Here is a 15,868-nt window from a genome sequence, read left to right on the forward strand (position 1 = left end):
TAAATAACCAACCAGAAAAAAATAAATAATTTATCCACAAACAACAACATTAAGTTTATATTTTTAGAAAAAGTGAAATGATAACGTCTCGTACATATCCAACAGATAACACACATGAAATAAGTTTAAAGCATTGAAAGCTTTTCAGTCCTTCAATGGCAAAAAAAGCAGATGAAACGTGGATCTTCAGCAGATTTTCCTGCCTTAAATCTAAACATCAAGATCATCATCAGGGTCCTCCTGGTCGTAGTCATCGTTGGCATCGGGTTCATACAGAATTCGACCGGAACCTGGGCCCGATTGCAGCAGAGCGGTTTTCCTGCAAGATTAAAAGAGAACTGTATCTTTAGGTTGTTTGTTAAAAAAAGTTTTAAAAAGAAAGAAAGAAAATCAACATATATTAGATGTGGTCACTGAAAAAAAGTCTGACTTCTCTTTGCTGAAGACAAAGGGAAGAGCAAGTTTCTCCTTGGCCTCGCGCTCTGTGTCAGACAGGCGAATGTTGAAGGTCAAGTTAGCTGTTGGGTCCATCTACAAGACACAAAAAGGACACTTACGTCATAACAGGTTTGCTTATTTATCCATATAATGTGTGAAGCTGTTGTACACATGTTACGCTGTACCTGCTGTTCCTCTGGTTCAGTCTGTCTGCGTCCAGCATGGCTGGTTTTACTCACTACAGTAACTGAGAAATCCCCTTTGATGCTGAATATCTCCTCCTAATGACAAAAATCAGAACAATAAATATTTCATAAAAGTTGTAGGAATTTAAAATAGTAATTAAAGTTCAAGCTCTTCTTACATCTTGCGTAACTTTCCCCAACTTTGATCGCTTTGTTATTTTTGCCACCGCTTCATCTCCCTTCGTTCCAGGTGCCACTGTGATAACTGAAGTAGCTAAGTGGCAGACGCTTCCCACAGTACCCCTCTGGTGCATATCTGCGTGGAGCAGACCAATAACAGCTCTCACGGCTCCCCCTAATGAAAACAGAACGTAATCGTTAAACAGGGGAAGTGCTGCACAGCCTACTAAAAATAAGCCACCCGTGAAGGACTGTGAACACAGAGAGCCTTTTATCCATAATATGCTTTTTAAAGAAAGATAACCACTTAATAGATTTTTGGGGGTGAAGCCAAGACGAGCATCTTTTCTGCGTTACGTTTTGTTTTGTATCGCTGCAGATCGCACAACAGAAATGCTGATGCGATCCGATTTGTGGTCAATTAGGCTCAGGGAAAGATGGGTAAAAGGTCAAAGCATTAAAAGCATGCTCAGATGCTGGGAGTCAGACCTCCTCCCATTCTGTAAAATTACTGAATACATGGGCCTTAAATCACACACACAGAGACACAGAAGATACATTATCACCTTTCTTAAGCTGCTGAAGAGTCTTGCAGACAGCAGGTGGGCTCATGTGTCTCAATATCCATGACAGCGAGTCGATTACTAAAGTCACTGGTTTGGGGTGTGATGTTTGTTTGAGCAGATGAGTGAGTTCCTCCACACAAAACTGGTGAACTGTAAAAGCCGACCGATTAGTCCACCCAAGGGGGTCCGTATAAGCACTGTGAAAGTGCAACCTGAAGTAAAAGAAGCACAAGATGAACGTTTGATTCCATGTTAAAGATCCAGAAATGGTGTCAGCGGAAGGAAGGCTGTCAAGAAGCTATTGTTAAGGAAACAGTGAGAAAGGGCTGAGGTATGCCAGATTACACAAGAACTTGGCTGAAAATCAGTGAAAACAGGTCTGATAGAGTTATGAATCCACATTTGGACTTCCACATTACTGAAGCAGTGTGGGACCATCTCAACAGCAAACACAACAAAATCTAAAGAAGACCTTTGAATGTCCTTCCTAAATACTTAAAGAAATTGCAAGAAAGCTGCATGAGAAAGTTCAGGCTGTGTTGAAAAATTAAAATTGACTGAAATTTTAAAACATCAACTTTAAAGAATTTTGAAAACTCAGTTTTTGCCCTGAGAAGGCAGGGACCGAGGCCTTCTGAGGAAGAAAATAGTCTGCTGTAATAGAATCTGCCATGTGCACCAAATACATCAAGTATTTCCTTGTGTATCATGTTTCCATTTAGCTGTCCAATGTGTGGGTCTTTGGTTAGTCTATATATGGTATATGGCCATTAGAAAAAACACATTACGCACTCCTTTAATGGAGTAACAATGGTTCACACTGGAAAAAATTGAAAGCAGGTACTGTTATGCATTTCGCTTGGTAGATGAAGTAAACTTTTAAGCAAAATCACATCATTTGTTGTTGATCAAATAACTGTTTCAGCATTAAAGTTCAATACCTCTGAGTAGATGCTGTTAATCCATCTTTCAGTTCTTCCTCACTGACATCAAAACCAAGCACGTGGACAGGTTCTTCTCTAAAATCATAGCACAGGCCAGTTACTGTTTAAGCCAATACACAACTTAGACATATTTTAGGCAACAATAGGTATACAAGGAAACACGGTTACATACTTGTTCAATGCGGCACTGATGAAGCTCTTAAGTAGGTGCTGCCCAGAATAACTACAAGAATCTATGAAAGTATAAATTACATCAATTAATGTCATCATTATTGATAACAATGTATACTTATGGTCGACAACGTTCACATATTTACCTTGTATTATAAGAACCGCCCCAGTATCAGTGCCTTGCAATAGTTCAGACAACATGGTAGCATCAGCTAGTAAGCTTGCCTCTGCTTCACCGCCATTTAAAACATGAATACTTAAGAAAACATGAGTAATTTGCCTTCACGAGAACGACATAGCTTAAAGCTAACAATTATAAGTACCTAAAGTCGCTACAAGTAATGTTTCGCAGGAAAATAAAGCTTTCCCTGTCCAGTGAAAGTACAGCAGATTTCGCTAGCTACTATGTTTGGGGTGGTTAGAGTAAATAAAAAAAACTTCGTATCCCATAGTTCCCTGTGACTTCAATCGTCTTCATGAAGGAAAATGTAGTTTATTAAACGTTTACGCCCGTAAACGCGTTTGGTGAAAGGCTGAAAACTAAACTACGTTACCCAGCATACACTGCAGCACACCCTTCGCTGGCAGCCTCAAGAGGCTTCTGCCGCGCACGAAGAGGACCGTGCGGAATAAAAAGCCCCAACTTCGGTCGTTTTGTATGTCTACGACGAAGAAACGAAAAACTTCATCGAGGGAAGTTTCCGTCATGGATCTGCAGTGATTCGCAGCGTTAATTAAATGAAAGTTTACACTTCTGTTGTGGTTAGATTAGTGCACTGACGAAGAGTGGGAGATTTGTGAACAAGCGACGGTGGTATTAGTATTTTGTCGGGCTAATAGTGTGGCGACAGGTCGGTGGTGGTTTGCCCCCCGTTTGGGATTCCCCCTAGAGGGAATACAAGGACGACTTCGACAAAGTGTGGAGTTTCTTTGAACGACAGCATCTTCGATCCTCCACACACTTGGCTTTCTGCTGCCAAAGTTTCCCGGTGCTAAGGTGCAGCCACGCCGGGAGAAGGCGCAGAGCGACGGCCGCCACTCTCCGGCTAGCTCGCCTGCTGTTTCTGCTTCTCGGATCGAGGCCGTGTCGGCGAGGCGACAATGCTTGACATAATGTCTGAACACCAAGGTATGCTTATGGACTATCAACAAAACCCAACGAAAAATAGTCCTCACTTGATGTTAATCTGTTCATCGCGTAAAGCTGTCGTTTTGAGGACAGTAAGCTAAAGTGAGTTACGGCTAACGTCGTTGTTGCGTGTGTTGTAATAATGTCACAGCTCGATATTGACCGACAGTCGGACGTGTTGTCGTTAAACTACCATGAAAGTTCTTTAAAAGTGAAGACTGTGTGATTCCAACTTTTTGTACAGTGATTGTAGTTCATAGATTTGATGTTAACATTTATTACACAGTTCCCGTTAGCTTGCTAGTTAATTAACGCGCCGAACCACATAGCTTAATAGCTGCATAGCCACGGTTGCAAACCAACTCACCGAAGCCTCTCTAACGTGTCAGTTGAGATAACATGGCTTAAAAATATAATTCAGAAAAATGCCCCCCTTTTTTGGACATTAGCTCAAACTTCAAAGGTAGCCAGCACGACACGCCCGATTAACATTAGCCGATAGCACAAAGCTATCTCTGCTATGGAGCCTCCCACTACTGTATCAAGAAAGCTACCTTGGTTTGCTAGCTGATCAAGAGGCTGTTAGCCACAAGACAACCCTTAAAAATATCAAATTAAGCCCTCGACCACGCAAAACTATCGTTGTAAAAGCTCAGTAAAATGAAGTTACTCTCTCTTACCCGTTTACCGTTAACGCTACAAACTGCATAACATTCAGTTAGCTTCCCCTCTAAACGTCACCTAGCATTAGCATACACACAAAATGTACCAAAAGCATGGTGTCCAGCAAACAGACGCGTTTTTAGCAATCCAGTCAACTTTTCCTTATAAACTTGGCGTGAAAACAACGAACTCTTCTTCTAGAGTGATTTTTACACACCCACTAATTTTGTGAAGTTCAAGCAGTCACAAAGTGACACCGGTTGCGTTGTTTAAGGACGCAGAAGTTGTCTTGAAGATGTTAGTTGGTCTTTTTTTTTCTTTTTTCTTTTTTTTCGCTCAATTGACCTTCAGTCAAATATGGACGTTAATTTAACGTAGCTTTTACAAACACACTGTTTTCAAATAAGACCAGCATGCGCTTCATCGTTTATAATCCCGATTAAGGTATTGAGCCGTGTTAGCAAGCTAATGCTAGCATTAGTCCACTCTCTCGGCAACGGAATGCTTTGTAATGTAGTGGCTGTTAAGCAGTTGAAAAGTGGTCACTTGTGACTTACAGACTTTTTTTTTTTTTCTTCAACAGATTCACTGTTAACGTGTAAAACGGAACCTCTGGTGAGTATTTTTATCATTTGAGCACTTTATTTGACTCAGCTGCCCTTTGTTGTGGAGGGCTGTGTAGGTTAGCTTCACTCTCTTAAACAAAGACATGTTTCCTGTAGCCCCCAGAGAAGAAGAAGAGGACTGTTGAAGACTTCAACAAGTTCTGCAGCTTTGTCCTGGCTTATGCCGGTTACATCCCCAGTCCAAAAGAGGTGAGCTGTTGCTTTTTTTTCTCTCCCCCCCCCCATTTTCTTTTTAACATATCATATTAGATGTAGTGACTACTTTGCAGTTTTGACAGAAGATGTTTTTGTCTGCTTTTATAGGAAAGCTCGTGGTCCCCAACATCATCCAGCTCTGCACACAGTTCGGGGTTGTCAGCAGATGGTGGAGGTGGAGGGAGCAGCTCCAATGGCAATGCCTGGGCAGATGGGGGCTCCGACATCCACACCATCCATACATTTGTCCGCAAAGCTCGAGCAAATAAGGGCAAAAGTATTCGGCGCATGCACTCTGACAGCACCCTGCTGGATAAGATGCAGCTTAAAGACTCTCTTTATGAGACCCAGGCCAGCACTAAGGGAGAGCGCAAGAAGGACAAAAAACTGAAAAAGCTATCACTGGATTCTGCCATGGGAGCAGCAGATAGTGGCAGCAGCGAGGGTGAGAAAAGAGCCCGCATCAAACGCAGCAAGAACTCAAAACAGCCCAAAGCTAAGAAGCTCAAGAGTTCAGCTCCTCAAAGCGAGACTGACTCCGAGGCACGGAATACGCACTCCGAGGTACGAGCTGGCAGGGAGGAGCTGCCGGGGCACGGGGGCTCCTCTTCGAGCATGCAGAGCATGGGGAAGGTGCAGCCAGACGAATCCATCAGGGAAGCAGAAATGAGCTCCAGTGAGGGTGAGACATGGATCGCTGATGAAGACATTATGGTGGAATCGGGTAAGACACTGTAATTTTGACCTTTTGTCTGTTATTTACTTGGTGGTTGCTTACTTTGAACCAACTCACAACCATAATCCCCCTGTAACTCTGGTCTGTTTATCCACACAGGGGATGATTCATGGGACTTGATCACCTGTTACTGCGGGAAGCCATTCGCGGGACGGCCGATGATCGAGTGCAACCAGTGCGGCATATGGGTGCACTTGTCATGCGCAAAGATCAAGAAGTCAAACGTTCCCGACATCTTTTACTGCCACAAGTGCAGGGACTTGAGGCGGTCGGGACACAAAAAAGACACTTAAAGCTGAGCAGGACTGGAGAGGAAAAGGAGCGTTTGATCTGTTTTTGCTGTCGTCTGACACTTAACTTTCTTTGATGCCTACAGCCAAAACAGCCTAAACTATCACCTGGAGGGCAACTGTAAAGTCGGTTTGTTGGATTTCTTTCGACAATCACAACCATTCTTATTTATCCCTCACGTCTAGTTTTCGTTCCCCCTTTTGCTACTGTGAAGAACTGGGAAAAAAAGGCAATATTGACAGTTCTTAATTGACGTCAGCATTGATTGGCTTTAGTATTACAGTTCTGGTGATGTGCATATACTTTTTTTTTTTTTCTCTCAATAGTTCTCATATTGACTGAAGGTCCACTTTTGACTTGTAAATTATTTCTTGCGCATATTGACAAATTAGTGAAAACCTTCTCCTTTGGTCTCCGGAGTACCACCCTGAGCTTGGTCCAATCATTCCCAACCTTAAATCAATACAACACATGCAGAGTTGGGGAGAGGGAAGCCCAGCTTACATTGTCAGTTAAGAGGTGGATAATGTCACTCCTGTTATTACTTTATACGCACGTCATAATGCTAGACGGGCAGTTCGTTTTGGTTTTGATCGTACTCTGGTAGTTTGTGTTCAGCTTTTTCTTGGGTTGTCTTTAAGCCTCCTGAAATAAGAAGTTTCAATTCATTGACTCGGATAAGATTTATCACTTTGCATCTTCATATGCATCTAGTTGTACTCAAACTATCCTTTCAGCAGTGCACTTTTAAAACCTAAATACACCCCCGCTTTTTTTTTTTTTTTTTTTTTTTTTTTTGAAAACCGGACTTGGTCATGTGCATTCATGACAGCGTGCTTAGTATTTCTCACAGTCCGGCTTATTAATCAGTTAGCCATTAACCGTGAGTCAGTTTTTACTTATGTGTTTGTTTGTTTTTTGTATTTAAATCATCTGATATCGGGGCGGGGGGAACGTTGCTGTAAGACGACTGGTTTGTTGCCGTGCTTTACGATGTCAAAGTAGCTCTGAGGCGCGTTTATGAATGGTTGTTTAAAAAAATATATATATATATATGTATTTTTTATTTCTAGGCTTTCTGAGGAAGGGGGTGATTAGAGATGCACCCCGCATCAGAAAAAGGACATATGATTGTCTCACATCGAGAACAAAGTTGTAGTGTACAGAAAACAAGTTGAGGCTGTCTAGGTTGTCATTTTGTTTATGTTGTTTGGTTTTACCATGTGCGTTTTTTCTTTTGTTCGTGGGAGAGTCATCGTAAGTCTCCAGTAGCAGTTGCATTCTCCGTACAACTTAAAATTCTGTGTACATATCCTGTTCTTTGACAACTGTACATATGTGAAAGTGAAGAGAGAATACTCAAGCAAATTCTATATTTTCTGCAGTCTGATATTGTTTTGGTTTTTTTTCCTTTAATTGTAGCTTGAAAAATAAAAGTCTTTGGGAACATGCTGGTTGAGTTTTTTTTAATTTTCTTTAATAAAATGACACACAAAAAACAAACAGTTACATATCACATTTTGTTAGGTGTTGGCACACAACAGTGTTTGTCAGGTTTTGTCTTCTACCAGCAGAGGGCGACAGCTGGCAGGAATCTCACTCGTTAGTATGGCACAGATACTGAATAAATGCCAAGTTATACAAAAATTCATGCGTGATATTTAGTAGGCTTTCTAGTTCTGATAATCTTCCCTGGGGAGGTCTGGTTCATCCTGCAAAACAAATATATAAATGCTCAGTTCTTCATATTAGACAAGTGCAAGGTTTTTAAATTATTAATGCTGAAGCATTGTTGTAGGGGCTAGAAATGGCTACCAGTGTCACAGAAAACTTACACAAGCCATGAAAGATGATAACTGCATATGCAAATAGGCCATTCAAGCAATAATGACTTCAGTGACTCAAGCACATGCACACATACATATATGTATTTATGTATATTTTAAACTATTAGATATTTGTTCATAGAATACAAGTTTAGGAATAGATTGCTTTCTTTGCACTGAATGGGACAGCATATAGTTCTGTTTGCATATTTTTTACTTTGCAGTCTGCTAAAAATAATCTGAATAATAACTTCTGTTTAAAGCTAAAGCCATCGATGTTTCAGGCCCACATGTATACTTTATGTATCAACAGTGCGAGTGTGTTGAGCTTGTGGCATTTAAATGTCGCTGCGATGCAGGTTATTTGGTGGGAAAATGGGGATAAGTGTCATTTGCCGCTCACCATTCGGGTTCTGAAGCTGGATATTTGAAAGCCGCCGATGGGGTCCAGAGGAGCGACCTTCCTCCTGTAGAGAGGAAGGCAGTCAGAATTCAACACAACATCAGGGAATCAAATACGTGCAAGCATCAAATCAAAAGACATCATTTGGTTCTGGACTGATCATTTGATCTTCTCATTTTTACATCAGAATTACATGTATTTTGGCCAAGAGCTAAAAATCTTCAAAAGTGTTAAGATATTCATCTTCATCTACTTGACTCCAAATTTACAAGTGTCCTTTGTTGTAAATTACATCATAGGATTAATACATCTAATATAAGTAACAATCATCCCCATAAATCATAACATGTCAGTTTATATAAGCTGCATAAGCACATAGTTGCTGTATTTACAGCTAATTTGCACTATTTACACCTTTTCTCTATCACGTGTGGCTGTATAACCAACTGTTCGACAATATCTAGAGCCATTTGTCCTAACCTCTTCTCATTGGCTTTCCGGTTATGCTGGTGCTGGTTCGGGTGCTGCCGCTGGGCGGGAAGGTGTTCTGTCGGGGCGATGAAAGTCTCTGACTGAAAGGAGCCATTGTCTACATCTCCCACCATCCCCCCTGCGTCACCCACAGAGAGGTCGCTCATGTCCAAGTGATCGAACAGGTGGGAAAAGACTTCTTGGTCCATTAAGGTGTCCTCCTGAGGACGTAATCAGATCATTCAATAAGATGGAAAAGGATTAAATGCCAGTAGCTGTTTAAATTGCTTGTCTGAAAGTGGTAATAAATTTAATGTCTGTTAATAAAAAAAACAAAAAGGGCTTACCCTCTTGTTTCTGGATCTGCTTGGTATGACAGCAGCAGATATCTCCTCCAGCAGCAGGTAAAGAGCCAGGAAGGGCAGCATCCATCTAGAGCCAAGCATCTGCACAGCGCAAAAGAGAGATTGTGAGTCTTGATTCCCTGTAAGGGTGCAGTCACACAACAAAATGAATCTGAAAACAAACCCTTTGCTCACCTTAAAATCTCTGGTTTTCTCTTTGGATTTTGACTCTAAGCTGTCTCGGGTCCCTCTCTGCTGACCAGTGTGGAGAGGAGGGTATTTGTAGCCATGCTTCCAGGGTGGGTTTATATTTTGGGACTATTATGGGGCTGTTTAGGCTAAGTGTGTGTATGTGTGTGTGTGAGAGAGACTATGTGACTTCAGACATGCCAATTAAACCTGCCGCCTCGCTTCCTTAACATCATTATTGTCAATCATTATTGTCAAAACCTTAAGAGATTTTAGGTTCAGACAACATGCCCTGACACACTTACATACAGCTACACACACACATGGCTTCGGCCCCACCACGCCCTCCTCCGCTTTCATTATTGCTGCTGCGGACAGATGAGAGTATGATAAGACCACTTAGTTTACAAGCTCGCCCGGAGTAATGCATACCCTCAGGCTTTACATCCTCCCATGTCATTTTTGCAGGCATGAAGCTGAGAAGCATGAGTGAAAACAACATCTTTATACTCTTTACACTGTATCACATCGAATGCTCGTCAGCCCGGTTTTTACAAAAGCAGAGATTTAGGTGGAGTTATGAACCGTGAAGTGATCTGCAAATGCAAGCATGTCGATTTCTTTAGGATAAGATAGCTTAACATAAGATAACACATACTTTATTTACTACTATGTCACGGCTGTCACAGAAGAAAATAGCTCAAAAAACAAAATTACACTAAACAAGGAGCTCAGTTAAGACAAAAAAGCGAAAAGCTCAGAATCTCAGTGTGATACAATGAAGAGCTTAAATGTAAAATCAATGCAGGTATCGTGGTATCAGGTAGTAATCTGTCCTTGTGGCAGTGGAGCTCAAACAGGTGTTAGACAAAGTCTTCAGCTGCATGTGCGTTAAGTGGAGCAGAGGCTGGTCATGATCCAAAACCACTGACCACAGCTGGAGTCATTTGAATGTCCTCCATGTCATCTCTCACTGAATTAAGCAAGGGCTTCCTTGAAAAGGAAAAAGTCATTTGGGTGGCATCATATGTTCCTCCTAAACCTGCACATATTGTTCAGCATTAGTGGTGCCTTCACAGATGTGCCATGTGCACTGATGTACCGCCATACCATTGCAGATGCTGTATTTTGAGCATACAGCATCTGTGAATGTTTGAAAAACAACAACACAATTTTTTACTCACCATTTTAAAAGACAACTTTTCCACCTCGCCTTAAAGGAACTCAGGCCCAGAGAAGACACTGCTGTTTGTGGAGACTGTTTTAACATTTGTGTGTAAAGCAACTATATTCTTTGAACATGGTATTCAGAGGTGCTCCTAAGCTCGTGCAGTGAATTCAGCTACAGACATCGAAAACTCAGCTTATGTTATTTCAGCTGCATTATTCTGTCAGGTTTCTATAGACTTCATTTTCTTCAAACAAGTTCCTTTATGCAGCCTATAGTAATCAGACTTCAGCATACAGGGAACTTATTTTGAAAGAGTTGAAAGATTAAAAGACTTTTGCTGCACCGTGCAAACATCAGATGACAAATAGCATCTCAAATGAAGGTTCATTCTCTCTCTGATAAGAACAAAATATGCTGTGCTCCTTTTGCTCTCTGCTGGAAACCGCTATCTGTTTAGCATCCACCCAGTGAACACATAACTTGCTCAGTTATTACAGAAACCCATTTAAATGCATTTTGCAGTAAATAAGTGTATCTAGATTACCTAATCGATCATTAATAATTACTGACAAATGAAAACTGTAGTAAGTTTACTAATTAATTAAAGTATTTGTGTAAGTCAGCTTGTTTTTGTGTCGTAAATCCCCAAAGAAAAGGACCCATCCACAGCAATCAGAGATAGCATCAGTGTGTGTGGTTATCTAAAGCACTCTGCTTCGCCCGACTTCAAATCACCACCCCACTGAGACCACACAGACAGCCCTCTCCACCCGTCTTCCTCCCGCCGGCCTGCTGCAGAAAACAAAACACAGGAGAGACAGTGTAGCTGGGATGGATAGAGATTGGCAGAGGATCGGGTGGGGCCGGTGGGGGTCTACTCGAAGGGTATGCGCTTTGAGACACGTTTTCACTTTTCCTCTTTTTCCGCCCTGTCCTAATTATTTCTATTTTGGGACACTGAGGCTCACCAAACATAGAGCCAGTGTTGATAGATCAGTCATGTATAAATAAGCCACGACAAGGCTGGCAGCATGTCAGCACGGGCAGAGGCCAGATAGGCTGCACTGATTACCCCCATTATCGGGGACAGGCCTCATTAGGAGCCTCGAGCTGGGTGTGCGACTGTACGTGTCCTTTTGTTACAAAACAGGACCAAATGTCCTCCCGAAGATGTAAGCGTGAGGATCATCTTTCAGATGTTAGGACATTTTGTTGGCTCTCGTGTTTAAGAGGTTACAGGTTTCAGTAGAGAGGATTGGTTAGAGGCTAAAGGCTAGGATTAAGCCAAACAAATGCTCCTGCGTCTTCGGTTTTTAAAGATGTGCTACGATACGACTACTTGCACTTGATCTGAGCCTGTTTTTTCATTTTGAGACTGAGAGGAGAGTAGTGATGCCTAGGCAAATTTAATCATGTTTAATAGCATAATGTTTATTGAGTGTTACTGATTTTCTATTCTCAAAAAATAAAAAAAATCAATCAATCAATAAAGCAAATAAACCAGATCACATAAACCACAATGCACACAGTAAAATTTGCACACACAAAATTGTCATTGTGTGTTTTTCTATCCAGTGCATTGGCAGTGTGTTTGGGATCATTATCATGCTGAATAATGAACTTGTCGCCAATCAAACTCCTTGGAAATGGTACTGCATGGTCAACCAAAATCTGATGGCACTCTTCTACCTCCATAATTCTATTAATTTATACAAGATCTCCAACACCACTGGCTGAAACGCAGCCCTAAAGCATGACAGGTACAAGAACTGGGTTGGAAATGAGTGAAAAAGCAACCAATGAGCAAAGAAAAATCTCCAGAAAGCCTGGAAACTATTGCTCATGACCACTTTTAAAAAGAAAAATTAGTGGTCTTCTATGTCTGGCTCATTGGTAGCAAAATAATAGAAATAAGTGGAGGCTTCACAATTTTGCACAGTACAGTGATTGGTAGTATGTGTCCTGTGTATGGCCCTCTCTCTCTCTCTAACTGTGTGTATGAGCTGACACACTCCGCCCCGTCTTTTTGCCCTATAAGTATCAGGCATTGCAGCAGGTCCCAAATATAGACTCACAGAGACGATCCTCACTCACAAAAAATATTAATGAGAAAAAAAAATAAATAAATAAAATAAAATATATATATATATATATATATATATATATATATATATATATATATATATATATATATATATATATATATTTATATTTTTTTTTTTTTTTTTTTTTTTTTTTTTTTTTTTTTTCTCCGATTGAATCTGCATTGAAATGCAATGTAAGTTCAGCTATTTGTGTTTGTGAGAGATGAGCAGAAATATCAAAATGAGCAACGTATGTCAAAGACATATGAGTTTACCGTGAGCTAGCACAAAGTGAGGCAGCCAAAACAAACCACACTGAGCTGCTGATGGGAGCCATTTCTCTTTCTACTTTTATACAAACTACTCATATGTTTATTTTTGGCCTGTTCATTTTTTTTTAGGACACTTTAGTTGCCCCATAAAGTCCAACGTTTTGCATCAGCTTATATATAGCAGCAGCAGTACAAGATCTTACCAATGTAAAATTGGTGTTTACCCATTACTGAATCTTAGAATTAATCTTAATTTAATAATTTAACTGAAAGTTTCCATTCTGCTTATATAAGTATGACTATTTTGAGTTTTGGTTCAAGTAGCCTACATTTTACTACTAATCCTTCCTTGCTTCTATGAATACTCGAATTTCCCCTTACGTAATGTTTTAAATTAAGTTATTGCTATTTTTTAACTTCTTGCTATGTTTGAAAAGCAAAAATATAGCATTGGAAAATGCTCAATAAGAAGAACAAGTTAGTTTTAAACATTATATTTTGAGTTTAAGTTTATTTTTACATTGTTCTTAAAGCTGGATTAATTGTACAGGGTGGGCCATTTATATGGATACACCGTAATAAAATAGGAATGGTTGGTGATATTTAAGTCCTGTTTGTGGCACATTAGTATACGTGAGGAGCAGTGTTGGGTAAGTTACTTTAAAATAGTAACTTAGTTACATTACTAGTTACTTCTCTCAAAAGTAACTCAGTTACTTCAAGTTACTCGTTACTTTCAAAGTAACTAGTTACTAGGGAAAGTAACTTTGGTTTTACTCATAATTCTCTTGTTAATGTGTTTCTTCCATAACTTTGCCAGTCTTCTAGCTTGTTTACTTGCCACAAGTGCACTGTGCCACCTACCAATAGAAAGGAAAAGATAATGTGCATATTTCCACGAGAGAAATCCCACGCCTGGACTGTCATTGACTGCTGCCATGATTCTAGCCTACGTCACAGTGTCATGTGCGCCTTTTACATCAACACAAAAACTGCAGTCGTGGTGCTTTGATTGTACTCAGAACTCGGAAATTCTGCCTTCTGAATAGGAAGATGTAGGTAACACCAGACTGCAGATGAGCTGCATACAGGGCTGGACTGGGACAAAAAAATCGTCCCGGGCATTTTGACTAGAGACCAGCCCACCATTATAGGAAAAATCATAAAGCCTTTGAATGAAAATAAACACTGTTGTGACAGTGATGTACACTGTTTTGATGGTATATATGCATCAATCTATCAATCGTTTGTTGTAAGATTCTGATTATTATTTTTTAAAAGATAGACATTTTAAATGAGAATAAGAAAGAAAAGTATTTCTTTGTGCCCCCCTCTCCCTGTTAATGCCCTACCTGGCCCCCTGGCAACACTTTGCTAGATCCGCACCTGCACAGTTACCAGCTGTCAGCTACTTAGAAAAGGATCCTGGTGTTATTTGTCTCTCAGAAACAGTTCATAACTTCAACTCATTCATGTCACCTAAAAGGTAAACCTGTTTCTCCATCACCTGTTCAGCTCTGATGATCCAGTAAGGACATCTCCTGGTTTCATCTTCATGTTTCCCTCTCACCACATATCCAAACCGACATCCTGACCAGCAGCTTTTTTACAGCTGTGGCTCCAGCAAACATCAGCTGATACTGGAAATTAATATTAAATAAATTCTACCAACAGCTGATCAAGTTTAAACGTGCTGCTGTTGTTTAGCGCGATATCCCCTGGTTTCCTCTTTCGGCGCAAAGTGGGCGATAAACAAACAAGAGAGCCGATCAGCTGATCACTGATCAGTTTTCATGATTGAAGTAGAAACGGGAGAGGGAGGGTGAGAGGATGAGAGAAGAGGCAGCTGTGCAGCAAAGACACAGAATAACTCCAGCTTTGTGTCTTTTCCATTGTAGCTGAATTACGGGACAAACTGTTCCTTTTCACCTCAATAAGAAACGCGTAATATTTTCTCTGAATACCAGACGGGACGGTTGGCAACTCTAATAACTTATGAACAAAATAAAGTGCAACATCATTAACTTCATAGCACCCACCCAGCTGTATAGAAACTCCGTCATGCTAGCTAGCACGCAGTACGGAAAAAGTCAGCACAACGAAAATAAACTCCACCTAAACTCGGTTTATATCTGACCCAGAGAGACTGCAGGTCATAACTTCTTACCTGAAGTTCAGTTCACACTTGGACCGGCGGCCGCCTCGGGTCTCTTTTCCTTCTGCGTCCCTTTTCCTTCATCTACCTGCTGGCCTCCACCACTTGCTAATGTTACTGAATCTGTGGAAGCTCCGCGATAGCCACCACACGAAGTAACGAGTAACGAGCCTATCTAAATCCCAGTAACGAGTAACGCGTTCCTGATTTTGGCATAATAACTAGTTACCGTGCTCGTTACCACAATAATAACGTAGTTACTGTAACGCGTTACTTAATAACGCGTTAGTCCCAACACTGGTGAGGAGGTAAACTCTTGAAGATGGGTGGTGACCATGGTGGCCATTCAGAAGTCGGCCATCTTGGATACAACTTTTGTTTTTTCAATAGGAAGAGGGCCATGTGACACATCAAACTTATTGGTAATGTCACAGCATGGGAGATGGGTGGTCTCGTAGGGTGTCTTGCATTGAAATCTGCTGCAATGACCTGGTTATCTGCAATGACCCGGTTACTGCGTTCACCAGATATCAACACAATTTCGATCCGCTCCTCACGTGTTAACCTCTTCGACATGTCAATGGCTGTGAACAAAGAGAAACTTGTAAATAACTCATGAAAGAATAAAGTTACGTTGAAACCAAGCACACCATTGTTTTTCTTGTGACATTATGTACATATATGTACTGTGTATTTACTGTAGTGTCTGGGTTTCCTGAGGAGGAGGAGCCGGAGAAGGTGGCTGTGATTTCTGGCATTTTGGCGCCCCCTGGTGGTCGGAGCTGCCCCAGTGTTTCACAGATCGCTCCGCTCCTTCTCGTCTTCCTCC

At 40.9% G+C, this 15,868-nt stretch overlaps 3 protein-coding genes across 4 annotated transcripts; 1 reads left to right on the plus strand and 2 right to left on the minus strand.

The window, feature by feature from the left end:
• Positions 1–29: 29 nt before the first annotated feature.
• Positions 30–2,905, minus strand: elp5 (elongator acetyltransferase complex subunit 5). The gene is made up of 8 exons (XM_085400088.1): positions 2,631–2,905; positions 2,486–2,546; positions 2,311–2,388; positions 1,370–1,581; positions 803–978; positions 624–719; positions 431–531; positions 30–319 (listed from the first exon to the last, which is right to left on the minus strand). Exons 1-8 carry the CDS (start codon positions 2,683–2,685, stop codon positions 211–213), a joined length of 888 nt encoding a protein of 295 aa, XP_085256214.1. The 5' UTR covers positions 2,686–2,905; the 3' UTR covers positions 30–210.
• A 172-nt stretch (positions 2,906–3,077) lies between these two features.
• phf23b (PHD finger protein 23b) lies at positions 3,078–6,927 on the plus strand. The gene is made up of 5 exons (XM_085400078.1): positions 3,078–3,613; positions 4,860–4,891; positions 4,999–5,091; positions 5,206–5,821; positions 5,933–6,927. The coding sequence occupies exons 1-5, from the start codon at positions 3,586–3,588 to the stop codon at positions 6,124–6,126; spliced, it is 963 nt and encodes a 320-aa protein (XP_085256204.1). The 5' UTR covers positions 3,078–3,585; the 3' UTR covers positions 6,127–6,927.
• Positions 6,928–7,660: 733 nt separating this feature from the next.
• LOC146675065 (uncharacterized) lies at positions 7,661–15,857 on the minus strand. 2 transcript variants are annotated; one of them, XM_085400115.1, is made up of 7 exons: positions 15,738–15,857; positions 15,052–15,623; positions 9,364–9,420; positions 9,172–9,270; positions 8,834–9,045; positions 8,354–8,417; positions 7,661–7,836 (listed from the first exon to the last, which is right to left on the minus strand). In XM_085400115.1, exons 4-7 carry the CDS (start codon positions 9,268–9,270, stop codon positions 7,798–7,800), a joined length of 414 nt encoding a protein of 137 aa, XP_085256241.1. In that variant the 5' UTR covers positions 9,364–9,420; positions 15,052–15,623; positions 15,738–15,857; the 3' UTR covers positions 7,661–7,797. The 2 variants fall into 2 exon arrangements, with proteins under 2 accessions (XP_085256241.1, XP_085256242.1); XM_085400116.1 differs by lacking the exons at positions 15,052–15,623; positions 15,738–15,857 and having other exon boundaries at positions 9,364–12,530.
• Between the last annotated feature and the right edge of the window lie 11 nt (positions 15,858–15,868).

This window comes from Rhamphochromis longiceps, linkage group LG3, assembly GCF_057381845.1.
Source record: "Rhamphochromis longiceps isolate RC_006_pf linkage group LG3, R_longiceps_female_GT1.1, whole genome shotgun sequence".
NCBI lineage: Eukaryota > Metazoa > Chordata > Actinopteri > Cichliformes > Cichlidae > Rhamphochromis > Rhamphochromis longiceps.